Below are 27,429 nucleotides of genomic sequence, written 5' to 3'. Positions count from 1 at the left end.
AGGAAACAAGTCTTTAAGTTTCAATTCCCTCTAAATTCAAACTCTAAACTCTATCAAACCAGTCAAATTCTGAGATACTGCAAACCGATGTCTTTTACTTCACAACACACAGAAATAATTTTTTAAAAAATGGTTCTTGACCCCTTTTAACCCATTGTACTTCACGTGCTGAATCTCTGTGTTTATTGCTTCCCCCAGTCTAGAGCTTTCATAAACTCGTCTTCAGTGAACGACAGCAGCTTGGCAGCTTCAAAATGCATCTGCGCACACAAAAAAAACTGTTAAGATTTTGATTACAAACATATGTATATATAATTACACCCTATACTAGGGTAGGGACGAGACACTTACCTTTTGTTTTTTGAGAATGTCAATCAGCTTGAGCTGTTTCTTGAAACCCACAACGAGTTCTGCTTTCTGTTTTTTTAGCATTTTGTTTTCAGCAAGTAGATTTTCTTTACTCTGATGTTCCTCACTTATCTTGTCCTTATTTAATAGAATTGAAAAGACTAAATTAGTAGTAGTTAGGCAGAGCCTTACCTTATTTCTGCAACGTGAGGTCTCAGTTGCAAACCAGTTAGATTTACACACTCTTCAAAGTACAATACTAATACACTCATAATTCCATGGCTTTAAAAAGATATTAAAGGAACCGTGCAACACCAGATTTTGCTGCTATGCCCCCTACAACTGTAAGAGATTGCTTATATTTAAATAAAGATTCAATTCTTTGTGATTGTTTTAAATATGTTGTGTTGTACATGTTTGATTTGTGTTACTTTATGCATATGAGTTTAGAATCTGTATAATTTCACATTATTTTAAATGTACACTGGAATACCTACAGTAATTAAACCATGAGTATGTTTTTATCAGCACTCACAGCCCTGTAATCTGCTTACCTTATTCATTTGTTTCATCTTGTTCAGTTGAGTCTTTAACCTCTCCACCTCCTCCAGAGCTCTGTTCAGACGAACCTCTGCAGTGCTGTGGATGGCTGCTGCTTGTTTGTTGGATCTATTCAGATTTTCTATTTCCTACACAGAGCACAGCCAGGAAGTAATCACACACAAGCATCTCATGTGAGACGGTGATTTCACTGTTTATTAAGAAATATTTGGACCACCTTTGCAGTCTGTTGTCAGTCATTACAGGTAAAAAAAAAAGGCTGTAAGACTGTCTTTTCGTTGACACAAACCTTGTGTAAACCAGACACTTGTAGTTGAAGACCATCACATTTTTTAGCAGACTCCTCTGCTAAAGCTCTGTGCTTTTCAATCTGTGTTTGCTGAATGCTTATGGTCTTCTGTAGTCTGGTTCGATCCTCCTCAATCTCCTTAATTTTTGCACTAAGCTTAGCATTTTCATCATCCTGCAACAACAGAAACAATGTTAAATAAACACATCTTCAGAATTTAGTTCAAATTCTTCCATTAGAAGCAGTGATTCAAAAACAATTAATGCAGCCACCAGTGTTTCATATTTTGGTGTGTTAAGGGGCTTGAGAACTCGAGACTTGGAACATGATGGTTATTTCAACACAGCACCTTTTCACTAAAAGGTGTGTGGAAAAGTTTGTTTCCATGCACTTTTTCTTTTACTGGATGGCTCACAGCTGTTCAGCTGAGGCTCTGCCCCCCCCAACTAGAGTTCTAGTTGAATAATTGTTAAGCTGCATATTTTACCATACCTTCTTATAATATTCACATGAGAGTTGATCCAGTTCTTCCTGCATAATCCGTAGTTTTGCCTTGAGGACTCGTATTTGAGCATCTGAAATGCCTTAACAAAACAACAAGAAACACAATCAGACTTACAAACCCATAAAAAGGGGCTTTCACTCAACGTTCGTTCTACTGCAAACTTATCACATTAATTATTTCATGTGAAGGCTCCAATTAAGATTTAATTTCAAACCTTTCTGGTAATTCTAAGAAATAATTACGTGTCTTTTATTAGTATACAAATTCTTTTATAATAGAATTAACTGGGGTTTACTTTTTTTAAGTTTCATAAAAAATTACCTGATCCTACATTGTCTCCAGCATTAGACACATCATGATCATCCACAACATTTTCATGCGTGACACTGCCGTTCATCTTCTCCTCCATGCTATGTATCGTCTCTGCCAGAAAAAAATCAGCTGAATCTTCTACAGCTGCTAACTCATTTGCATGAGACACCTTTGAGGTTCTGTAATCAAGCAAACAACCGGAAAACCTTTAGAGGCCTCGAAAAGAATGTTAATGGAGAATATATTTTACAAAAGGCGAGACCTACACATCATTGTCTTATGAATAAAAGTGTTTACAATGGATTTAGAAATGATATAACAATCAAACTCACGCTGTTTTACAGTGAGACTCTTTTCCTTGTTTTCCAGTGCACATGGTTTGTGATGTTGATGTGACCCTTTTTTTTGTCACCACCTAAGAAACAGCACAGCACACAGAAACAGCATACACTAATGTAGGCCTACAGCACTGACAAACGATACATGTAGTTTGTAATCTAGTGTTGGTTGAGCAAAATGTCTGCAGGTTTCAGAAATACAGACACCATAACTTTATTCTCTGATCTGATACCTTCACCCCGGGCTCCGGCACAGTGCACTGTCGTGGCTTTATTATCCTGCAGGTGAACAGATAGATATATAGACAGATGGGTTAGTAGATAAATACACGAAGTAAGACAGAAAGAAACGGATGATTTCCGTTGAGCAAGTTCTTTCTCTTACACTGCTTTCATTAAGGAATATTTAAATGGTCTGTTTGGAGGCTGGAGTGTTTCACTGGAATAAATTTAGACTTCTGAAACGGTCACAGGAAAATTAGCCACTAAAAAGTCTACATTCATTCTCGTGGCATGCGCCATCCTCTCAAGCTCTGAGCCTTAGATATTTACTACCTTGAATCCTCTTCATCTTCAGTATCCGTAAGCAGCAGGGTGGATAAGGGCTTTGACAGAACTTCACTCTGTTCTCTCTAAAATCCAATAAACAACAAGAGCCAGTTTCAGTTGAAAAACAAGTCAGGACCTCAAGATTCACTTACCCCTTGTCATCGTCCGTCCATCAGTTGACATTTTTAGTACGACTATTTTGACAGATTTACTCAGCAAACAGAAAATTTGTCATTTTTCAATTAAATGATGAAAGCAGGTTATTAACTTACCATAAGTTGTTCTGCCTGTCTCACTAGAACTGATGTTTTGGCTTCTAGCTCTGCATTTAAGAGTCTGATGGAAATAAAAGCTTATTAAACAATAATGGATGTTTTTTACATAAACGTGGATTTTAGTGCTGCAGGAGTGAGAGAAATAAAATTCATACACCATATTTGGAGATTTTGTCAATCTGTGACAAAGAACTCTGAGAAAAATATTTGTCTCAGAATTAACATGTTAATTGCATTAAAAATTGTATAAGGATTCAATTTTAAAATTAGTCAGACGGGGTCATCTGATGGTCTTTTACATAAATTCTTTTAAATTGAATCAAAACGAAGCCAGCAGATGTGGGACCAGACAGTCTTACTTGTATTGTTCTTCCTTAGCCAAAAGGTCGTCCGTGTGCGTCTTTCTGAGACCAGAAGCAGATTTTAACTGCAGTCCTACTTCAGGCCTCTTGGACCTCTCAGCCTTAGTGCTAGAGGACGGGCGTTTCTTGGTCTAAACAACAAAACAAGACAGAGCAGTAGATTTTATTACATTAATCACCTAAAGACAAATTTCACATTTAATTAGATCTACAAAGATTGGACATAATATAATAAATTAGCATTTCACCTTGATTTTCCCAAAAGTTTTAGTGCCACCCATGTTTTAATTTATTGGTTATCAAATCACTACATTTTGTAAAACTGATTTTTTATTATTCACAATAAAAGCGCTTATATACCTGAACCTTGATTTATTGCACTTCATTTCACTGAGAGGTAACTTCTCTTTTAATGGAATGCCCTGATCACATTCACACCTGGAAGCTGCGCAGTACAACCACAGTCTGATCTGCTGGCCACTGAGCAGGCGTTAAGGGATTTACTAAAAGGCACCACAGGGGTGTTGGTGTTGTTTCCCACCGGGATTTGAGGACTGAACCGACAACTCTCTGGTCACGAACTTGCTCCTCTAACCTTTTGGTTGAACACTGATTACAGTGTTTGATTTGGAAAACATCATGTGGAAAAACATAGTGGCTGATGCTGGGCGGTCATCAGTGGGAAAATTTACAGACTACAAATTTATACAGGTTTATTATTATACACCAGTTTAACTTCAAAAAACAGAACCAATGGATGTCAATTAGTGTTGGTTGTTGAAGGCACTTTTCTTCAATGTGGGATTGTTCTTTTGTTTCTCCTTTTTGTAAACAAGTATTGAAAAGATTTGGAGAGTGGCTGCACAACACCACTACCAGAGTCTCTCCAGCTGCACGTATTAGGAGAAAGTTCTCTCCCACCACCAGGTATATGCAAACTAAAATTTTGACCTGAACTGGCAGGCTTCATTGGTCAGTCAGACAAAGCCTGTTTTTGCTTGTTTTTTTGAAAATGAATGACAGACACTGCCCCTTTTGAATCTTTACTTGCAAGGACCAGTAATCACCAAGGGAAGTTTCATCAGGTTGGGTCTTTCTTTTTTAATGTATATATAGAAAGAAACCTATCAGAATGGATATATTCCTGTTTTTTTTTTTTATAATAAAAACGAGCTACCCGATTTATGTTGTATTATTTTACTGGTTTCGCTTATTTTACTTGGATTAGCCACTATATGTGCCCACATTTGTTTTGCTCTGTTCGTTTTGTTACCTGTTCTTCATTGAGTTACTGAAATTGATTGTCTTGTGTTGCGTTATTTTTTTCATCTGTTGAAAAACTTAATATTAAACGATTTTTGTTAAAAAAAACAAAAAACAAAACAGTTTTGGGTCCTCGTATTAAATGTTTTGTTCATTGATTGAAACTCTGTTGCGAAAATGGAGACAAAGCAATCTGTAACACATGGCTGACGATTAAACCACAACTTTATGAGGTAAGTGATAACCCTAGTGTAGGCTATGAAGTTCCCGCTCTATCTTTAATAACACCGCCCAAACACTCACACCCTTTTTTAGAATAATTTTTCGTCTAAATATTCACAATACTACGTATTTTCTCTTCCTCTGGCTCAACATCTTTTAGTGTCCACGGTATTTAGAAAGGGACGGTTAGCAGTTTATTAGGCTTCGTCAACCACAGTGTTAGAGGGTCGTTATCGTCAGCGCTGAGCGACTTCACCTTTTGGAAACAAATGACCAGGTTCAGACTTTCGCTGGTAGAAAACAAACAGTTCTGTTTGAATATCTGAGAGAAAAAATATGAAAAAAAAAAAAAAAATCAAGTTACATACCTTCGAAACGACCGACTGGGCTTTTCTATCAAAACTTCTTTCAGCCATTGGGATACAGAGTGAGTGGGGGAAGCGACTCTAGTTGCATAGCAACTACTTTATACGCAGTACGGTAGCCCTTGCGAGACATTTTATGGCGATCTTGTTTAGACAACAAAAATTGTATCCCAGCAGGCTGTAGGCTACTAAAAGCAGTCAAAGCAGCAACAAAATAGCTACTGATTTTAGATTGTCCATACACATATAGCCTGTCGTCATTGATTTGAATGGGATGGACAAAATAATTGGAAAACCTGTCACCACAGACTATATCCTCCAAAATGGTCATGCAGTTGATTCAACCCCACTTTAACACAGATTCAAAACAAACTGAACATTATTTTTAGTGCATTAGTTTTAGCTAGGTGTTCCTAATAAAGTGACAACTGAGTGTATAGCTCATCGTAATAACCAATGATGCCTTTGGTTAATTTTTGAATTATGCCATGAACTGTCATCACTGAGTTACAAAAAGTGTGTCAATCAATACTAAACAAAAGTATGTAATGGACTAAAATCCTGGCTTTGTGGAAGCCATAAATGCTCGATAAACTAATTAAATCGACCACATTATCAATAACTTTAGTTTGTTGTTAGGACAAAGCAAGAGAGTTTTATTTACATCAGTAGTGGAATGTCCTTTCGGGCCACTACATTTTTACTCCACTTCAGTTATTTAACTGCTGTGGTTACTAGTTACTGTATTAATTAAGCTTTTACACTGAAAACATATGAAGAGTTTATTAGATACGATGTTAAATATTAAATTACAAAAGGTACATACATGTCGAGCTCAAAGCATTACTTGATTCACTGATTTGTCAATTGACACCAAATCAATTAGGACTTTTTTTTCATTTGAATCCTTTAAGTAATCTTCAAGCAAGGATTTGCTGCCCTTTCCTTGTAATTATTTTAATAATAAGTTTTGTAATTGTAATTATTACAAATACAAAATTTCTGGTAGACAAAACAAGACATTTAAAGGTGTCACTTTGGGCTCTGGGCAATTGCGATGTGAGTGTTGTGATATTTTTCTCACTAATTTCTAATAATCATTAGATGAAGCCCTAAAAAAATTACCTCTATCTCAACAAGCTGTGACTGTAAAATGCTGTTTACACATCTGTGCATAATTCAATAATATAATATAGAATAGTAAAACATTCACAGTGGCATTTTTTTCTGCGCTGAGTACTTTCATTTTTGATACTTTAGGTAATTTTTCCTGATTATACTTATATAGTACATATATATACTAACTATGTATATAATACACATACATTATATACATAGTTTTACTAAACTAACACTATCAAAGCAGGATTGTTACTTGTGTTGATCCTTGAGTAAAGGATCTGGGTACTTCCTCCACCACTGATTTATACAGCACATTCTCAAGTAAAGTGCAAGTACCTCAAAACTGTATTTAAGTACAGTACTTGAGTAAATGTACTTAGTTACTCTCCACCACCGATTGTTATTAATCTACTTGGATAACTTTTCTTTTTGTTTGTTTTATTGCTGAGTTGATATCAGCAGTATATACTTGAAATAATAATATCCATGTATAAATTCACACCCATACACACGGGCTCAGTAATTTCTCCGCTTCCATGTTTACATGTTTTTAATGCAGGGGCTGTTAGTGCGCATGCGTTTGCTCCGCAGCTACTACTCACTATGCACATGCAGAGAAATCCCACAACGTGAGGGGTAGAGCGCACCGGAGGGACTAGCCAGTTGTTTTCCAGCTGTCTGTTCACTGTTTACACCCGCTTTTATTCATATCCATGCACCACCTGACATTTGAGAGCGGCACGTAGTTTTTGTTGCACAGGCTCTGTAATTCACCAAGTGTCGGGACTTTAAGCGAGCGATGTCTGAGGAGGAGGGCCGGGCGGCAATAACAACACGGCGGTCTGCTGCTGTCCCATTAGCATCGCTACGTCCTCCGGTCCATGCTATTTAACCCTGCCGGGCGACTACACCCGTCCACGACTCTAGTCCGGCCCCGTCCTTTCCCGAGGCCCGCCGTGATGGCCGAGGAGGACCCCCAGCAGCAGCAGCACCAGCAGCAGCAGCAACAGCAGCAGCAGCCGCCGCAGCAGGCGGACCGCGGGGCGGGGAGCCTGCCCGGCCTGCTCCCCGGGCTGCAGGGCGCTGAGGCCAGTGCCCTGCAGTTCAGGATCAAGAACTCCATCTGGTGAGGAAGTGCTTACATGCTACTCTGCATGCTTTGACTCTTGAAGGGAAAAAATCTTCCACAGATACCAAACTGACACCCTTATTGGCTCCAGGTTTATCAAGGTTATAGTCTCATCATCTTCATCGTCAGTGCTGTACAGATTGTTAAGCCCCTTGTGGCACATTTGTGATTTTGTGCTCTATAAATAAAACTTGACTTGACTCCATTCCAAATAATTGGAAAAAAGTGACAGTGGCGAATGATGTATTCAGATCTTTTACTTAAATAAAAGTTGCAATACCACAATGTAAAAAAATACTCAAAAATGCAATGCAAAACGTTACTGAAGTGAAAGTACAAAGGTATTATCAACAAGGTGTACTTGCTGTGTGCAGTGTAAAAAGTAGCACAAAATGAGCTCCTTGTGAGTGTTACATGACCCAGTTTTACCTATATACTGCTGGATAGTTTTCTACAACAAAGCATCATATTGTACAAGATGATCATATGTTTTATATATATAACTTACGTAAGTAACTGTAGCTGCCAGATAAATTCAGTTGATTAAAGAGTAAAATGTCTTCTTATGGAATGAAGGCGAATAAAAGTATAAAGCGACAGAAAACTTAAATTCTCAAGTACAGTACAAGTACCTCAAAAAGTACTTAAGTACAGTACTTAAATAAATGTACTTTGTCACATCCTGCCTTTGTGGTTACTAGAGAAAAGATAACAGAGTATTGCTACTTTTACTCAAGTAAAGGCCAAACATGAGACTAGTTCACCCCTCTCTTCATCTCACACCCGTGTCCTTATTTCGTGCTTGTTTATTGATTGGTTACAGGCGTCATCGCAGTGATAGCCGTCTACATTCTGTGGGCTATCCGTTCAGACTGCGTTTTTTCTATGTTCCCTCTATTTCCAAAATCACCCACCACTGGCATGCCGACACCAACTGCTACAGTATGTACTTCCCGTAGCAGTGAGTGAATTGACTTGACATAACTCCGTTTCATATAATGTAGTGAACACAGCCAATGTTGACTGCTGCACTTTGGGTGACTCTTGTAACACAAATGTAGTTCCCAGCTGCAAATAGTTATTTTCATTATTAATTCATCTTGATTCTCTGTTCATGAGCTAATAGTTTCAGCGATACTCAATTTGCTTTAAAAAAAAAAATCAGACAGAATCCCATAATTGTCCATAAAGTACAAAATTACCAGTTTCAAATAAGGAGGACTGGCACCGTGGCTCTTCACTGAAAAAAAAAAAAAAAAAAAACACTGAGTCAAAGCTTTCAGTAAATGTGAAAGATTGTAGACCATAAGTAATTCAAGGATTGCAACAAGCCACATTCTGACCCAAAAATGTGTATGAACTCATGTACTGCCATTTAAATATCAAAGAGTCATGAAATGTCAAAAGGCCAAACTACCGGAAAGCACAACAGTTCAGAGTTGAAATGTCTGGAGGAAATACCCCTACAGAAACCTGTTGCAATGCTTGTGCCAGACTGTCATTAACATGTTGGGATAGTGAATAAGTATCCCACTCCCTACATCTTTAACCTCTAAGAGGATTAGAGCATAAATATTGACGTTCACCTCAGCGACCTGCTGCTGAGTGGTTCATGATAAAATGAGAACGCCTTAGTCGGGATCAGCAAGTTCATTCACAACCACACCGTCACCCTGTCTTCATATGAAGTGACAGTCTATGGTCAAGTGCCACTACTAAGGGGAGCTGTTCCTGTTGGATTTCATTCAAGCCTGAATTACACCTGGACACAGTTGGATTCGCAAGATCTCTTGTTTCAATCATTTATTTCTTTTTCTAATCCATGTCTCTATACAAAAAAAAAAACAATGGCCTCAGGTGTCATTCAGTTCACCTGCCCAAATCTGCCTCACAAACAGCTTAATGATGGCTTTTAAGCACTGCGACATCCTCGGCCCCCTGGTAACAGTGAATTAAAGTGAACTTTTCTTGTCACGGCTTAGAGTCATCTCCTGATTCTGACCTGCCCAATGTCACCAAGTTAGAGTCTTTAAAAGTGGCCTACCTTCTGTCTCACAGTCAACAACAACCTGACCCGTCTACAGATTAGCAATTAGACCTGCAGAAGTTACTCATGTACCTGGTTTGAATCTTTGCAGTGTTGCACAGCTCCGAATAAGCTAAGAGTCATCTAATGCATGTTTTTGCCTAAATAAGTGCTCTTGCATGGGACTTTGCTATTATGTCAATTCTTCTTCTTTCTTGCAGTCAAATACTGATTGGCATAAGTGAACTTGCTATGCACCTTTTTCCTGAACTTTGTATGTGCACTTTACGTACTGACCTCCTTGTATTGTAGAATATACATTAGAACTGTGTCTGTGGAAGATATAGGGAATCACAACAAAACATTTGGGAACATTCTTAAAGGATACATATATATGATACTAGACTTTCTTTAAAATATGATTTAACATAATGGTTAAAAAAAATATGAGTAAGGTCTGATAATATAGTTTCATTATATTCGTCCTTTGAGATGAAATCCAAATGGGAAGGAACAGATGTATGGTCGATTTCCTCAGTGACTGCAAAGAAATGACAGTGTTCTGAACGACAAAAAGCCTCCTTTCCGAGACAATGTTAACCCCGTGCCTGTCTCTCTCTTTTTACTTATGACAACATGTGTTCCCGATGGTGGGATACATGACCTGAGAGATGCTGAAGGGAGGGTCGTCTCATACCAATCATTCCTCTGCTTTATAAATAAATACACGTTAGACTCAAGAGTTCATGTTACACCAGCTTCATACTAATTTATACTATGTCTCTATTTTGCAGCAAATCTGTTCAATCAAAAGTGGAAAACATTCTGGTGAGTATTTTTAGCATGTTATTCATCTATAGATTGCATTTTTGATTAACCCTTTTTATTTTACTTTATTTATTTTAACTTATCTATTAAAATGTTGTTGGTAATTTATTAGTTGTTCTAGTATATAGAGCTGAAACACCATTGTTTTCTGATGTGTTTGTCTTTTCTGGCATAATTTTCGCAGCAGCTTTTTAGATGAACCTATAGAGGGCGCATCTGGGGCTAGACCACTGTACTGAGCTAGTGACGTCTCCTGGTGGGTCAGGGCTCAACAAGGTCAATATGGAATTTTGAAAACACGAAGGTGTAGTGTTTGTAAAACTATCCGCTAGCCTAGAAAAGTAATTTCTGTGGGGGATGTGAGCTCGCTGTAAAGTCGGTGGGATGGACCGGCGAGTTCAGGGACAGAGACGCTGATGTGCAGCCAGACTCTTTGAGTGGTGACAACAAGGGATTAACTTGTGACACCAGACTCATAAAAAGGGTAAATATGCTTTCAGTAGAGCAGCGTCACGTTTGTCTCCTCTATGAGTCGAGTATGAATCAGCGTGTTGCACCCCCTAAAGGTCCAAGGAAACGCTGTAATTTAAAGTGCAAAAGAAAAAGTAGTATGAATTATAGTCAAGAGCCTCTTTAGCGCACCGAGAAGATTACAGTGTTTATCACACCGCACAACAGGAAAATGTTGGACAGAAGAACAGAAGATTTTATATCATGCTATTGCTATTCCTTGGTGTCTACTAGTAATTGTCTTGAGAGTGATGCTAAAAGAAAGGCCATGGACCGTTACAGTTATAATGTGTATATGTACATCGGTTTATCCCCTTTGGAACAAATAAAATTTTGCACTGAAATTGGCTCTAGGGCTCCAACTAACGATCAGTGAACGATTAATTGTGAATGATTAATCGGCCGATTATTTTCTCAATTAATCAGTCAGCAAAACTTCTAAAAGCAGAAAAAATATCGCTCATCCCAGCTCTGCAGAGCCCAAAGTGATGTTTGGATAAAACAAAGAATTGAAGGACAACAGTTCAAAACCAAATATTACCTTATATGGGGAAACAGCAAATCCTCATGTTTTTGAAAATGGGACCAACAAATATTTGGCATTTTTGCAGATTAATCGACAATCAAAATAGTTGCCGATTGATTTCAGCTAATCGTTGCAGCTCTGCTGGGCTCAGTCCGTGGCATGGACTATCCTACATTGTAGGACACCGAAACCGTCAAGACTGTGTGCATTCTATGCTGGGCCGTAGATATTTACACTGTATTTATTCGTAGTGTTACAAAGTATAAGTCATTCTGGGTTATGGTTTGATGTCCAAGGTTTCTACATAAAATTGTGACTGAGGCCGTATTGTCTCTAGTTTAGTGGTTTTGTGTGATGCCCCGTTGTAGATTTCATAACCTGCTACACAGACAAGTTGAGCACTACGAAGAGCAAGCTAATGTCGCACTTCACTGTACACTACACCGGCACTCAGTATTGTACTTGCCAGCACAGTTGGACCTCCCCTTGCTGTTTAACGACGATGTAACAGCAATTCGTTCTTAGAAAATAACATGTGCGGCTCCCCAGAGAGTGCGACAGTCCGCCAACGTTAAAGCCTCATGGGAGCTGCAGCCTAGAGAAGTAATCATACAGAAGTAACTGACATTTTTTTTGCTAAAATTTTATCAGCAAGTGCAGTTGTAGATACCGTTGAACCTAACAGAATGACCCAGTATCATGTTTCAGCTCTGATAAAATAAACCTTCAATGCAAAAAATTCATTGTGAAGCCAGGGCTCGTAGACGTTGGCCAGGAGTGTGGTTGTCCTTATGTAATATTTCTCTATATATAGTGTGTGATGTCAGGTAGTTAGTAAAGACGAGTTTATCTACTTTCATCCCTGCCACGCCTTTCAAAGAAAGAAAGAAAAAAAAAACTTTTAACCTTACACCCTGTGCTTTCTCATGTCATCCACCAATCCTGATGATTCTCAGCAGAGTTCTGAGGCGTTCCAGCTCCGGCCCCGTTAGTCACATGTACATTTTCTCATAATTATGAAATAAGGACTCAATTTTTTTCCCTTGTGTGAGTGCAATGTGCCTCCGTAGAGGGAGACATCAGCTGAAACTATTGTGCCTATTATATTTCTGTAATGTAACTGAATGAATTCACAGCAACTTCAAAAGGCTAGTCCGAACTTTGACTGCGAACCAGTTTGCTTCTACTTAGGCAGCCCTGAAATAACCACCATAACTTAAAACTGCTTGTTGAAAACAACATAACATTGCCGCTTAGCAAAAACCGATCCTGATCCATAGCATTGAATCGATATTATGCTGAGTAATGTTTGCTAGTTAGCAAGATTTTGACTTCTGATCAGAAGTAAACACAGCAAACCTGGCGGATATCTGCTAATTGAAAAGGCACGTTCTTACATGGGTTAACCTGGAGAAAATATGTTTGGAATGTGCAATCAGTTATATTAAATAAAGATATTGCCGTCTAGATTGTTGAAAAACTACAGTAATGTACTTTAAAATCAAATCTTTCAATCATATATGGACAGTCTTGGTAGAAGTTGACTAATACAGGATTTTTGAGGCTAACTCCAATATGAATATTTGAGAGTTTAAAAAATACGATTGCAATATATCTGCCGAGTTTAAATTTTTAGTATAAACACATAATATAAATAAAGAATTTAGATAGGGAGCCCTTAAATTTGTTTATTAAATAATTGTTACCAAGATTTGTTTTACAGTTAAAATTTTAAGTTGTCATTGCCCTCTGTTGGACAAACCGTGTAATGGCAAAACTTGTAGTAACTCAAATATGTCTTTGGCATTTCTCTCCTGCAGTTTCTTGTTACTTATCAGCCAGCATACGCCATATTACAATATCTGTGATAAGCTAAAATCGGCGCACAAAATCTTAAATGGTCATATATTGGACCATCTCTAGTTCTGAGGGAACATCACAGCTACAACAATGGAACAAATTCAAACCACCGCCGCCTTAGATGAGTACGGCACTGTAGGGCACATCTTATGTCAGCAAGTGTCTACTTCACAGTCTAAAAAGATGTACAAATTAAGTGTAAACTGTCTGCAAATTGGTTCATAATCCATACTGCACTTGGTAACATTTAGTTTCAAGGTAAAGTGAGTTAAAGGGGGAGTGGAGTGAACTGTGCAGAGCTGTAACATACAATGACAGTCCAAGTCAGCAGAGCAGGAAGTGACTCACACTGAAAAGGCCAAGGATCTCCTCTGATTCACAACAAGGATTTAGCCAAGTTTAAAGATGACATTGCTTCTTTATGAGGATTATGCGTTTTGCCTGATTTCCTCATGGCTGATGCTGCTCAAAGTCTGCTACCTTCAGCTGTGGGTGAGCTACGGTTCCGCAAAGACAAAGATGTTAATCAGAAAAGATGGACAGGGTAAAGTTCATTCATAGAGGCCATTTGAAAGGGGTGGATATGTCTGAGTGAAGGCATGTGTTGGCAGCGTGCGGGTGTGTGTCTGCACGCTCACCATCGCAGCGAGCTGTGCTGGGAGGAGGGTGAATAGCAGTAGATTCGAGATCAGCCTGTCTGTCTCTGTGTCTGCCTGCCGCCGTTTAGACTGAAGGTGTGCACATGTTTGCGTGTCTCAGTCTGTACAGCTGTATTAACACAGTGTATCTATGCTTCATAACTCTGCACTGCAAGGCTTAAAGTCAGAGCAAAACTTTGCTCATGGGCCTCACTCCTAGCCCCTGTGCTTCAATGTGGGGACGGCATGTTTATGACGATGTGCAGCGTTCGATTTGTGCCAAACATGGCGTTTAGTCTGACCATCAAACCTTGTTCCAGCTGACTTCAGAGTCTCCTCCTTGCTTTCTGGCAAACTGTAGCTGAGATGTCATGTCAGTTTTTTTCAAGAGTGGGTTTCTCTTTGCCTCTCTCTCATCCAGCTGCGACTGGGGACGCTCCTCTCAAGCAGCCGTATCCACCGTCCATCCAGTCTCAGCTCCTGAAGCATTCGACTCATTCAGATGTTTCCGGTTAGCCTCCCTCAGTAGCCTCCTTCCCGGACGCTCAGTGTTTGAGGATAGGCTGCTGTAGGCAGATTTCAGCTGTGCCATACTCTTTCCATTTCTTAGTGATTGATTTAAGAGTACTCCACCTAGCAATATACTTCTTTAACGTTGTCGCACTCACGGCGGACCGTTTTTTTGGAAAAATAATCAAAATTGATGCAACAGAACCAGAGATATTGTCATTTAACATTTGACGTATCCTTCTTCCATGTCAAAACCTGGCGCCTACATTACCCACAATAAACTGCCAACAGTTCACTCCCAAGATTCAGGGCTGTTATGCTAGTAGCAGCTAATGTACCCTAGAGCTGCTAGCCTGCAGCAGAGATGAGGAGCGGGCTACAGAGGTCTGTATTTTTTTTTTCTTTGACCTTTAGACATGTAAGTGATATGTAAATATGTAAAAAGGGATTTTCCTTGGATTACAGGCTTAACTGGAAATTTTCTTCCACACATCATCGCATTTGTGCTTTTCAGTCACCTTTTCGTGGAGTTCCTTGTCTTCATGACAAAGGTTTAGCCATAACGGACTCACCAAAACTTAGACCTCCAGATACAGGTGCACTCATACCACAGTCAACGGAAACTCCTCGACTACACACAGATGATGTCCATATTTAACTAATTATGTGGCTTCTAAAACCAACTGGCTGCACCAGGGATGATTCAGACGTGTCATATTAAAGACAATGAATACTTATTCGAACAAGCATTTGTGTTTTATCTTGATAATGAATTTAAAGCACGTTGTAGAGATCTGTTCTCACTTTGACATTATAGAGTGTTTTTCTGTTGATCAGTGTCAAATATGTCACATTAAATCTACTTTGATTCAGTGTTGTAAAACCATAAAACACGACACCTTCCAGGGAGCGTGGATACTTTTTATAGGCACCGTATATGAATTCACTCCTATAGGGTTAGAGTATCACTTGGTGATTAACACTGTTGTCTGCTGCAGAATTTAAACTGCTTGCTCATCATACTATCATGTTTCTTTCTCCCTTTGAAGAGCGGTGTTAGAAGGACTGAAGACTGTGTAGCTCAGGGCCACGCTGAGGAGGTTTAGTCTGTACACTCTGGCCATGTCTGTGTGTCTCAAGTGTTGAATGACTGAAGTTTGAGATCGCCATGCAAAAAAAACACAATTTACAGTAGGGATCTACTGTTGATTCATGGCCCACTAGCTTTGCTTTTGGTTGTATAGTTGTAGCTAAGTAAGTATTTTGCGGGACATTGTTTTCTGGTTGATCGCGGACAGTTCCGAGGTGAGAGGAAATGAGGGGAGAGAGGAGGGGTGACATGCAGCAAAGGTCCGTCCTGGACTTGGACCGCGGACATTACAGTTGCACATCTTAGATCCCTAGGTTAGGGCTAGGCCGGACACCCCCTATGCTTTCTTAAAGCCGATCATTCAGTTTAGTTTGTGGAGGTGAGGCTGATCTGCAGCATTACCTCTCCATAGAACGGCACCCAAGACCCCAGCAAAGGATGAAAACAGTTCCTCTGCTCTCACGAGCTACTTTATTCCATCAAGCTGATCGTATTTAAAGGAGCTGGGATTTGATTAAATGTTTAATACTCAGCCAGTGAACCAGCTTGATGAAGGCCACATGGCCAGAATTTGCATTAAATGTTGGAGCTGTTTTTTGAGGATGCTTTATTGATAACTTTTTCATTTTTTTCTTCACATTTTTACTGAGAATAGGCTAGCCATAATTAAGGCCCTTACTGTGAGAGGCAGCAAAAACGATAAGTTGATGAATGGATAGACAGGAAATTAATCGTCAGCTATTAAGTCGTTTAGTTTTCTTAATCTTTTATCATAATAATTTCAAATCTTTTGGTTTTGGACTGTGGGTAGGACAAAACAAGAAAATTTGAAGACGTCAACGATGGCTTTCAGAAATTCTGAAGCCCAGTTTTTGATATTTTCTGACATTGATTAATCGAGAAGATGAGAAGCAGATTAATCAGTGGTGAAAATGATCTTTAGTTGCAGCCTTAAAAGCAAGATGAACTGTTGAGCCCTGTAACTGGAAACAAATAATGGCCTAAAATGCAGACACAAACACTGTCTTATTTACACCCTTCCCTAGTATGAACTATCCAAGAATCACTCGTACTTTCAGTGTGTGTGTGCTCTGCAGGCGTAGCAGGACATTACTTTGTGCTGATGGATAGGAAGGCCAAACATTAAAACTCCCTTTTTACTTTCTACAGCAAGATGTCGAGAAGTTCTCAGACATTGAAAAACTCTACCTCTACCTAAAGTTGCCTTCTGGCCCCAGCAGTAGCACTGACAAAAGGTAAGGATATGCCTGTTTTCTGACAATATTTATAGAAGAATGGACTGTTGATGAAATATTTATGAAACAGGAAACGTTTAATCATTGATACTGGCAAACATTTCTATATGCTATTGTCTTTTCTCTTTTTTCTTTTTTTAATTATAAGGTTATTATGTGAATCATACAGAACGGCAAAATCATTCATCAGTATTCCAAATCTTTTCTCAGTGACCAGAGCGCCCTGTCGTCAAGCCGCACACAGCAGACGCATGCGTTCAGCTGGATCCGCAATCATTTAGAGGAATACCCAGAGACCTCTCTTCCCAAACAGGAGGTCTATGATGAATACAAGTAAGTTTTTTTGCATTCACATTTACAATTTTCTTTAACAAGAATAAATGTTTTTGTCAATTTCATACCTAATCCATTTCACGCTGAAACTTTACTGTTGCACTGATAGTTTCTCACAGAAATATAAAGACCACAGTGACTGAAAGAATCAGTTTTTTTTTCCCATTTTTTAACTATAGTCTTGACTGTTTGACTCTGTATCGGTGATGTTTTACTTCACCGCTGCTAATGTTCAAGCTTCTTTCTCTTCTAAATTACTGCCGGCTAAAGAGTCAGTATAAATAGACGCTGCAGGCATGAGAATCACAGCAGCATGTGCTGGTAATATTAGAATGGAAAGTCTGAGACAGTCATTGAAATGCTCTGACAGTGTTATGTAACTGTCTTTTTAACTCTACCAGAACAGAAATACAGTCCCCTCCAGAAATATTGGCGCCTTTAGGATAGACAGGTGAAAAGGCTTTAAAGAGACGTGATGTGCTTCACTTCAAAACAATAAAAACATTTTATTTTGTGCAATGAAATTAACACTTTTGTCACAGTTGTTTTCAAAATTCATTACAATGCCAACTGAAGTATTTCTAAGGAAGTTATTTCATTTAATAGCTGATATTCACATATTTTCACAGGCATACACTGTTATACTATATATTTGATCATTTTGAAAGAAAAAACATTTCCAGCTTTTGTATACACACACACACACACACACACACACACATACACAAAGATATATGTTTCGACCCTTTGAAATTATTCAGCTCGCAGTGTAGCTCTGAATCAGAGTAAATAAAGCCAAATAAACCTCAACTGTACCTGGTAAGTAAAAGGGTACAATTTGTATCTAAAAAGCTTAATGGAGCTTCTAGGTGACGAAGACAAATGTTATCAGGACTTTAGTTAACTTAATGAACGAACAACAATTTATGGTAAATACATGTGTCTGTGTGGTACTTATTCTAGATATCAAACGATAAAGGGCACTTTATGTTAGATGACTGTGAGTAACTATTGCAGCTTCACTGTTGCAACACAAAACTTATTATATGTTTACATTTATCATATCACAATAACATAAGATATTATGCCTTTAAACGAGCATTAAAGTTTAACGTTTTTTGACCACTTGGGGGCAGCAGAACAAGTTGTAAACACAACATCTGACATATCACAAGTTGATATAACAAATGTGTTAGCAAACAGTTGCCTGATTACTCACCCAGCAGTTACAGAGTAACATTATCCCGCCACCTTATGGATGTAAGTCTAATATTCACTCTCTTCTAGCTCTGTAGCTGCTCCACTATCTTCACCAGCTACCGTTTGGTGCTGAGCACGTAGTGCGCCGTGGGTTTCTAGAGCTTTTTGCTGAAAACAGCTGAAAAACAACACTGACTAGAGCAGTGAGAGTGAACAAAAACAATGAGCTGAAAGGCGCTAAAACGCTGTGCTGTGCAGAGGGGAACTGCAGAATCAGGTGATCATTCTGACAGTTCATTGAGTCATTTAATCCATTGTTAATATAAAAATATTTATTAGAGCAGCTTTAATTGTTCCAACCACTTCATCACCTCGCCAGGGATGCGGACATTAATAGCTCAGAAAATAATCTGCTCTGTTGATATGACTCTGATTCATGATTCAAGGCATACACTGTGGTTTGGTTGAAAACTGACATGGATTTTTTTGTTCCTTCTCTATTCTTAATCACATTTGTTCTGTCTGTTATGTGTTGCAGGAGCTTTTGCGACAATCTTAATTACCACCCACTGAGTGCCGCAGACTTTGGAAAAATGATGAAAAATGTCTTCCCGAACATGAAGGCGCGGCGACTTGGCATGAGAGGAAAATCAAAATATCCTTCGCTGGAATGGATTGTAACAGTCTGGCCTCTGTCTCTGGTCACAGACCATCTGCTGTTGCAGTTCATAAGCTCTCTAAATATAGATATGAAATGGAATAAAGTCTCCCTCTGCCACAGAAGCAGAAGCATAATACATAGACCCACAGGGAGTCACTGTGATCTTGACCTTCATGAATCATTCATGATTGATTTTTTTTTTTTTTTTTTTTTTTCCCCCCTCTCTATTTTGCTGATGACATCAAAGTGTAAAACTTGATTTCTTTTTATGACCTTCAGTCACTCAGGATAATGAAATTATCATTGTGTAAGGCGAGATTGTAGATCATGAATTTTATGGGATACAATGTGGAAAAACTTAAAGTGTTCGCCTGTTGAAGGGAGTTTGCTTTGAACTCATATTGGCAAACTGCTACTATTGTCCAAAGTTTCAATGATTTATCTTCATTTACACAGTATTTCCAGTACAAGCATTGCTTAAAAGAATCTGTACAAGAAATGGTTCCATATCAACATAAAAAACATAAGAATAATGTCACATTTCAGTGATTAAATTAGTCTAAACACTTGATTATCACAACTTTGTGAGAAATTATTTAGTTAGTTGCCTTTCCCTTCTCACTGGATCTCATGAAATAAAATCAATTACAGAAGTACAGTAGTGACTATTTTTGAAGAACAGGTGATAAAGCTTTAATCTTAAAAAAAAACCCCAAAACGTTTGAGTGAGACGTGATGGATACATTGGTTGGTCAGCGTCAGAAGTTTGACCATTAATTTTGCTACCACAGTCAAATCAGACACAGTTTTCCATTACTGTTTTTAATGGAAAATTGAACTGATAAGTGTTACACGGACAAGACACTCACCATATTATACTGTATATTGATAGCATATGTTCATTTTCTGGAATCACATGTTTTTTATCTTAACACCATCTTACATATTGCTACAGTGGACTAAGGAAAAGACCCTTTGTTCACTTGCCGTCATTACCCACTCTGGATCTCCATAAAACAGGGGAAGGAGTAAGGACTTTTACACCCTCCTTAATAGTATTTCAGAATAATCTTAAGTCTCTTTGTATTCTGACTCCATTTTTGTCACTGCCCTGTCATTCGGTGTGTCACACATATAACAACATGTCTAATGTGTGTAGCTCCAGTGTGATGTCCTAGAGTCGCCGGGCCACCTGAGCAGCATAAAGGAGGAGGTGCGATTTGCGGCCTGTGATCTGGTGTGTGAGTGGGCCCAAAAGGTGCTGAAACGCCAGTTTGACGCTGTGGAAGATTTGGCTCGCTTCCTAATCGACAGCCATTACATCAGCAACAAGTCTCTGGCAGCTCTCACCATTGTGACTGGCACAGCCACAGGTAAGACACGGTTTTTTGCCGGCTTCATGCTCCCTGTGTTTATTTAAAAAAAATAAAAAGAATAGTGGCATCTGGTGGCATCTGTCTGTTACTGCACTTACCGACTGCATCTGTCGTCTTTTGAAGTCATGTTTGAACCAGATTAGTTATGTCATTCAAGACTATATACACGTGTTATCAGTGTTGGAAGATGAATCCAGATCCTTCATTTGACTACAAGTGCCAATACAGAAGTGTAAAAATACTCCATTACAAGTACAACTCTTGCATTCAAAAGCCTACTTAAGTAAAAGTACAGATGTATTATCAGGAAAAGTATCAAACATAACAGTACTATTTTCAATGCATAAGTAGCATTTCACTGTTGTAGCTGGTTTAGTTCAATGGCTCCCTATGTAAAGGTCAGACTGCTACACAAATCAGTAGACTTTTCTTTATTCTTTGTTTTGTTTTTTTGCTTTTTGTGAAATATAGAATTTTAACACCTGAAACACGACAGGGCCCCCCAGCTACACACTGCTTTTTTTTAATTGGGGGGAACCACTGGTTTAATCTTTAACAATGTGTTGTATTGTATAAACTGATGATGTAAAATTCGAATCTGAAAAGTAAGTAGTAATTACAGCTGTCAGATAAATATAGAGAGATCACAATATTTCACTCTGCGATTTGAAGTACAAGTATAAAATGGAAATACTCAAGTACAAGTACCTCAGTTGTGCTTTAGTACAGTTCTTGAGTAAATGTACTTAGTTACTGTCCACCACTGCATATTATATTCCGATAGCAGCAGCATGTGATTCGTATCTAAATTCTCCTTTTTTGTTTCCTCAGAGGTTAAGACCCCACAGTCCGTCTCAGCATTCATCCCCACTGCTGAGGTTCACTCCTTCCAGCCTCACGCCACAACCCTGTCGTCACCTTGTGTTGATGCGAAGCAGCAGCTCCAGAGGAAGATCCAGAGAAAGCAGCAACAACAAGAACAGAAGCTGCACTCTCCTTTATCTAGAGAGGGACAAGCCAAGAGGGCAGACGACGGCGGGCCCTGTGGTAGCCCCACCCCTCCGTCACCTCAGCCAACCATAGGCATCGTGGTCGCGGCTGTCCCGAGCCCCGTCACGGTGAGAAAACAGGACTCTCGATGTAGATCATGCTGTCAAGTGGAATTTTCCTGTCTACCGAACTGACCCAACCTAAGAGAGAAAAATGGTCAATGGTATAGTGTTGTTAAGGCGTAGAACCAGATAAAGAAATTTGCGTTCAGAATCACCTTTTTTATATTAATCTAACTCACTGAAATGTTAAGACGCATTGAAGTAACTAATATTCTTGAATTAATTCTGTTAATGTGCGTACAGCAGAGGTGTAGCAGAGGTGTAGTTTTAAAAACTATTTTAAAATTTACTTGCTAATTGAGTGAGTAAATTTGTAAAGATTAGTAGAATGTGACCGGTGCACTCTTTTTAAAACTACACCTCCTTTTCGATTCTAATAAATCAGTCCATACTGAATCTTCTGACATCAAACAAATAATCAGGCTAATGCAAAATTCGTTCAAAATTACATCTCTCATTTTGGGTTCAGTAACTCTGAATAAACTACTGTGAAAAACACAAGTTACTTCAGTGTCTCTCAACATTTCAGTGAGACATTTGGATTAGATATTAGTGCAATAGATAACAGATAATAATTTATTTGACTGTAGTCATCTCAAACCCATTTGCCTACCACTAAGGCTGTTTTCATATATTTAGACATTAAAAAAACAGATTTATGTACTGTATATGAAATAATAGCTTCCACTAATAAATGAATCTGCTTAAAGAAACACCATACATATAAAAAGAAAATGAAAATTGTCCTCTTTCTCCATTTTACACTAAACATTGACTCTACTTTGCCACAGCACTAAGCAGATGTAGAACATCCCATCGATATGGTTATAATATCCAAAGTAGTCACTTCAGGTGTCTGTGAAACTTTGATGCAGTTAAAATATCCGATTTTATAGTTGTAATATGGATCCTAACATATTTGTAGTACCTCTCATATGACAAAGGTTGATATTCCTGAAGGGCCCAGCCTGTCCTGAAAATAGTACATGGCCTGCATTGCTGATAGCCCTGTAGTGACAATTTCATAAGCCTGATAGTGAAGAGGCAAAAACAGATTTAGTTTCAGTGTTAGTTTCACAGATTTATTTATGGAAACAAAACAAAACAAAAGGAACACGGTTTGCTGTTACACTTTGCTGTTACACACAGCAAACCATAATCTCCATGTAGGTTATAAGAGTTAAAATAACTCAGAATTCATTTTTTCCACTTTCTGATTGACCTTCCTTTGCTTCAGGTACAGAGGTGCAGGCAGCTGATGTCCCCCAGTCCAGTGGGAACAGCGGAGAGCAAAGTGCTGCCTATTAACTTCCAAATGGTGACGCAGCCGGTGAAGCAGACCCCCAAAATCCCGCAAAATATTCTGGCCAGTCCGGTGGGCGAACGCGCTGCTCGGCAGCGCTATGCTCAAATCCTACCCAAACCTCTGGCCACGACTGCTATCGCTTTGCCATCGCCCTCCACCATGATCATCGCCAACAGCCCCATTAAGACTGTGATGACTACATGTCATGTCAGCCCGGTCAGTTTGGTCAAGATGACAGCCATATCGCTGGCACCCAGCAGCAGCAGCAGCAATACCACCGCATCCCTTACAAACACAACCCTGCGGCCGGCATCTGCAGGTATCAGCAGCACTGCAGTTGCAGAGGACGTCAGCTCCAATCAAACCACGAGGAGTGCCTCTGCAGTCCCCATTCTGGCCCCGGTGGCCAGGCCGGGGCAGACTACTGGCACTCATGGCTTCGATGTTGAAATGGAAGTTGAAGCTATACATAAAAGCAGCCAAACACAAAATCCGAGCAGTCTTATTCTGACTCAAGGAACAATGGCAAATAGAACCGGAGGGGCTGTACAGAGGGCAGCCAGTGTGCCCATACCTCAGACTACAGGCTTCCTGGGTCTGGAGGAAACGTCTTTCACTAAACGCAATGGAAAGTCCTCCTCAAGCACTAACCCTGCGGCAGCAGTCGAAAGCAGCAATACTAGCACTAATAATACAAGCACTTTGCACTTAACTCCCTCCATTCAGAATACCAGCGCTGTTTCTTCACTGAACACCAGCAGAGCACCTTCATTTGGGGAAAGCAGCAGTGTAACATCAACAAAGGAAGGTTTCTTGTCCACTAAGAGCCTCAGGAAACGCTCGGGCCTCAGCCCAGAGCTTTCGCCAGTCAAAAGGGTTTTTATGCCCCAGCAGCCAGTAGGGGGTGCTGCTGGTCTTGGATATGGCATCAGAAACACTCTCTGTTATGTCTCCAGGCCAGGAGCTCCAGCTAGACCTGAAAGTGCACCAGCCACCAGGGACATGGAGGTGAAAATGAACTCTGTCCTGTCCACTCAAGTCCACGCTTCCTCATTCAGAGCCAGTGGCTTTTACTCTGTTGCCAAAACACGGAGCTCAATGCAGAGGAAAAACACTCCCACTGTTATGGAAACTAGCACCTCAGTCAGTCACGCATTAATACAGCAACAGCAGGGGCACACGATGGCTAACGCGTATGTCATTCCTAATAACCCCGGCCTCCAGAAGCATTCAGGTTTGAGTGATGTTAGGAGTTCAAACTCAACCACAGCAAGCCTGGAAGGAGCTCAACAACAGACCTACACTCAGTCCCACCCTGCTACTGAACCCTTAGAGTTTTTGAGTCAAGCTTCATCATCTAGTCAGCTCCCTATGCAGACAGATATGGACTACTTTCCCTTTGATGATGATGTAACTCAGGACAGCATTGTGGAGGAGCTGGTGCAGATGGAGGAGCAGATGAAACTCAACAACCTGCAGGAGTTTGGAGACTGTGTCGCATTGCAAAGCCAACAGGCTGTGGTGCCGGACAACATGATGTCCACTAATCAGACAATGACTGCTTTCTATCACGCTGCAAACAACAGCAGCAACCCAATCCAAACTCCAACGCCGACACCCACTCCCACACCGACGTCAGAGGTGTTGGGAGGAGCCCAAGGCCTCACCGGAGAGAGCCCCTGCTCCCGCATCACCTCCACCACCCCGGTGGACAGCGCACTGGGAAGCAGTCGTCACACCCCAGTTGGTACTCCACACTCCAGCTGCAGCAGCACTGTGCCTCCCAGTCCAGTGGAGTGCAGGAACCCGTTTGCATTCACACCCATCAACTCCAGCATCACCGGGTTCCATGACGGCAGCACCGTCTCCAGCAGCCCTGTCAAGCCCATGCAGAGGCCGATGGCGACCCACCCAGACAAGACCAGGCTAGAGTGGATGAACAACAGTTACAACAGCAACAGTGGGATCTTAAACAAGTCAAACAGTGGAGTGGGAATCCTGCCCAGCTATCAAGGGCTTATAGATGACCATTTTCAAAAACCGCACGCCTTCGCCGTCCCTCATGCGCGGCACAACGACAGCAGTTTTGGCCGCCTGACTCCCATCTCGCCTGTGCAGCAGCAGATAGCTAGCATGACAAACATGGCTAAGCAGGAGGGTTTTGCTGTGCCTGCCCCTCTGGATAATAAAACCACCAACGTACCTGCTACAAATTTTCGATGTCGCAGCGTAAGCCCCGCAGTGCATCAGAGGAATTTTAGTGGAAACACAGGAAACAGTGCCCTTCCCAATATCCTTCGTTCAGTGGTGTCTCCCTTTAACTCTCCCGTGACGCCTGAGGTGTTGAACATCTTTGCAAGCAGCCAGACAAATCTTGGGGTGAGCAGCATGGCCCAGCGGAGCCGCTCTGTACCGCTCAACATCATGATGCAGACTGAGGTCCTGCCCACACCGGGCCCACACTGCAACAGCAAAAACATCACCAGTGTCCTCCTGAGCAAGCTGGACGGGGACCATGATGATGCTTTCCGGGGTCTGGGCATCAATAATGTACCCTCTAGCTACACTGCACGTATGAACCTCACCCAGATCCTCGAGTCTGACCCCAACCTCTCCTGCACTGACAACCACCTCAGCCTGATGACCTCCAACTCCACCAGCACGTGCAAGTTGCAGAGGCCAGATTACCTCATAGAAAATGCTATTAATGAACAGATGATTCTCTCTGCAAGTAACAATCAAGTACAATCAGCCTCTGGAGAGCATCAGCAGGCCCATTCTATGTTGTTAAGTTTGAACCCGCAGCAGCAGCAAGAAGAACTACAGCAGCATCAGCAGCTGGATTTCAGCAGCACTGTCAAAGACCTCCTGACAGATAACAGCCTTGCTGCTGGCAGTCAGCTCATCGAACAGGTGTCGGAGCTGGCTACAGGCGGAGCAGATTTCCCTTGTGAAATCAGAATGACATCAGAGCTCTCCAGTAGCATCAATGACCTTAACGCATTGGACACAAACCTTCTGTTCGACCCCAACCAGCAGCAAGGGCAGTATCAAAATGCTGCTCCTGAGGAGTTGGTGAATGATCCGCTGTTTCAGCAAATTACCAGCGAGACGGCACATTCAAGTGGACTCGACTGGTTAGAAAGCAAAGATCATCCAACTGTCGGGTTGATGGGCTGAGAATGTCGATCATGTTAATCTGTGGTCGCTGTTTGTTTTATTTATTTTTAGGCATTTACACTTTATAATGCAACGCTGGACAAACTGAGGTTTGTCCGTTTCAAGTGCCAGGCTGAACTGCAATGATGCTGCCACACTCTGATTACATGCTGGTCGTTTCTCTTTAATCAGAAAACATCACCTCACAGTGTTTGATCAAGTGCATTTCCAACAGGTAAACTGAGGTTACTGAAAAAAAAAAAGAAACCTAATCCAAAACCTGTTTTATTATGTTGTGTTCGAGATTTCACTGAAAAGTCAGTGATTTAAAAAGGAAAAAAAAAACATTACAGAGCCATGAATTTTTTAGTCTAAAAAAATGTGGAAATAAATGAAAAAGAGATCATCATTATTAAGTCTTTTACAAAACTATTCTTTATATCATTGTATCTAAATCTGTGGCATTATCTAATTAAAGCAAAAGGTACACAGTGACAAAATATATTTGAGACATTTGTGTGCAATGTAGAGTCACTGAAAAAAACTGGAAGTGTCACAAGCACCAAGTATGAAGAAGCCATCTGTGCAAGTACAAGTCATCTTTGTAGGAGCCGTATGTGTCAGTCTGGTTTCAGTCCATTTTCTGTAGCTGAAAAAAATTTTAACAAGAAGACATGTTTAAAAGTATACACGCATACAGTTTATAGAAATCTCATTTAGTGACAAAAACACAATCAAATCCATCCATGTAAATCCTATTTAATATATTCTTAGGATCAGTCATCACTGATGATTGATGATATGCTAAAGAGTTTGCTTGGAGCATATAATGGCGTGTGGGTGAATTTAAAATAATACATTTTTTAGCCATTTATCTGATCATAAACTTAATAGTGGAATATACTGTATGAAGGGTATCTGTTAGTACTTTAGAATCATACCACAAACATAAAAGGAAGTGATATAAGTGATATAATTGTCGTTTCCAGAGTTATCAAATTTCTGGTCATCGTATCCACATTTTTCAAACTTTGAAATGTTACTCTTTTACTATCACAGACTTTGAGCCTTTCAGAATCAGCCTATAAATTGCGAGAGCCGAGTCAGCCTCTCCTCTCTTAATCATCAAGAGACTCAAACATCTGAGCAAAACAAACAGCTCACAAAACTTGTACATGATGTCAATAATAATAATTGCCCTCTTTATGCACACTGCTTTATTTTTACAAGTCACATTTTGCAAAAGTTTGAAAAGTAGTTTTGTTTAATCGTAATTATAAAGCTCTAGTGAATCCCTTTAATTTACATGAACAATTTTCCTTTGTTAGTTGTTTAATCCAGAGATATATTAAGAAATATTAGCAATACGCTATATTAAAAAAAAAAAGGTCAGAGACA

The 27,429-nt window shown here is 39.9% G+C and overlaps 2 protein-coding genes across 5 annotated transcripts; one reads left to right on the top strand and one right to left on the bottom strand.

Moving 5' to 3' along the window:
* Positions 1-150: 150 nt before the first annotated feature.
* On the bottom strand, positions 151-14,815 carry tex9 (testis expressed 9). 3 transcript variants are annotated; one of them, XM_040131254.1, is made up of 12 exons: positions 14,331-14,815; positions 3,537-3,670; positions 3,175-3,238; positions 2,909-2,985; positions 2,587-2,632; positions 2,348-2,430; positions 2,025-2,194; positions 1,691-1,782; positions 1,199-1,372; positions 903-1,037; positions 352-486; positions 151-260 (listed from the first exon to the last, which is right to left on the bottom strand). In XM_040131254.1, the coding sequence occupies exons 1-12, from the start codon at positions 14,331-14,333 to the stop codon at positions 183-185; spliced, it is 1,191 nt and encodes a 396-aa protein (XP_039987188.1). In that variant the 5' UTR covers positions 14,334-14,815; the 3' UTR covers positions 151-182. The 3 variants fall into 3 exon arrangements, with proteins under 3 accessions (XP_039987188.1, XP_039987173.1, XP_039987180.1); XM_040131239.1 differs by having other exon boundaries at positions 14,339-14,815; XM_040131246.1 differs by lacking the exon at positions 14,331-14,815 and adding an exon at positions 5,393-5,477.
* LOC120792132 (DNA-binding protein RFX7-like) lies at positions 7,112-26,443 on the top strand. Of its 2 annotated transcripts, XM_040131194.1 has the most exons (9): positions 7,112-7,637; positions 10,461-10,494; positions 16,799-16,884; positions 17,095-17,217; positions 18,956-19,072; positions 20,022-20,106; positions 20,238-20,451; positions 21,286-21,572; positions 22,804-26,443. In XM_040131194.1, exons 1-9 carry the CDS (start codon positions 7,393-7,395, stop codon positions 26,050-26,052), a joined length of 4,440 nt encoding a protein of 1,479 aa, XP_039987128.1. In that variant the 5' UTR covers positions 7,112-7,392; the 3' UTR covers positions 26,053-26,443. The 2 variants fall into 2 exon arrangements, with proteins under 2 accessions (XP_039987128.1, XP_039987137.1); XM_040131203.1 differs by lacking the exons at positions 7,112-7,637; positions 10,461-10,494 and adding an exon at positions 13,703-13,882.
* Positions 26,444-27,429: the final 986 nt, after the last annotated feature.

This window comes from Xiphias gladius, chromosome 1 (assembly GCF_016859285.1).
Source record: "Xiphias gladius isolate SHS-SW01 ecotype Sanya breed wild chromosome 1, ASM1685928v1, whole genome shotgun sequence".
Taxonomy (NCBI): Eukaryota; Metazoa; Chordata; class Actinopteri; order Istiophoriformes; family Xiphiidae; genus Xiphias; species Xiphias gladius.
The sequence above is the reverse complement of the archived record's forward strand: the minus strand, read 5'-3'. Positions and strand labels throughout refer to the sequence as shown.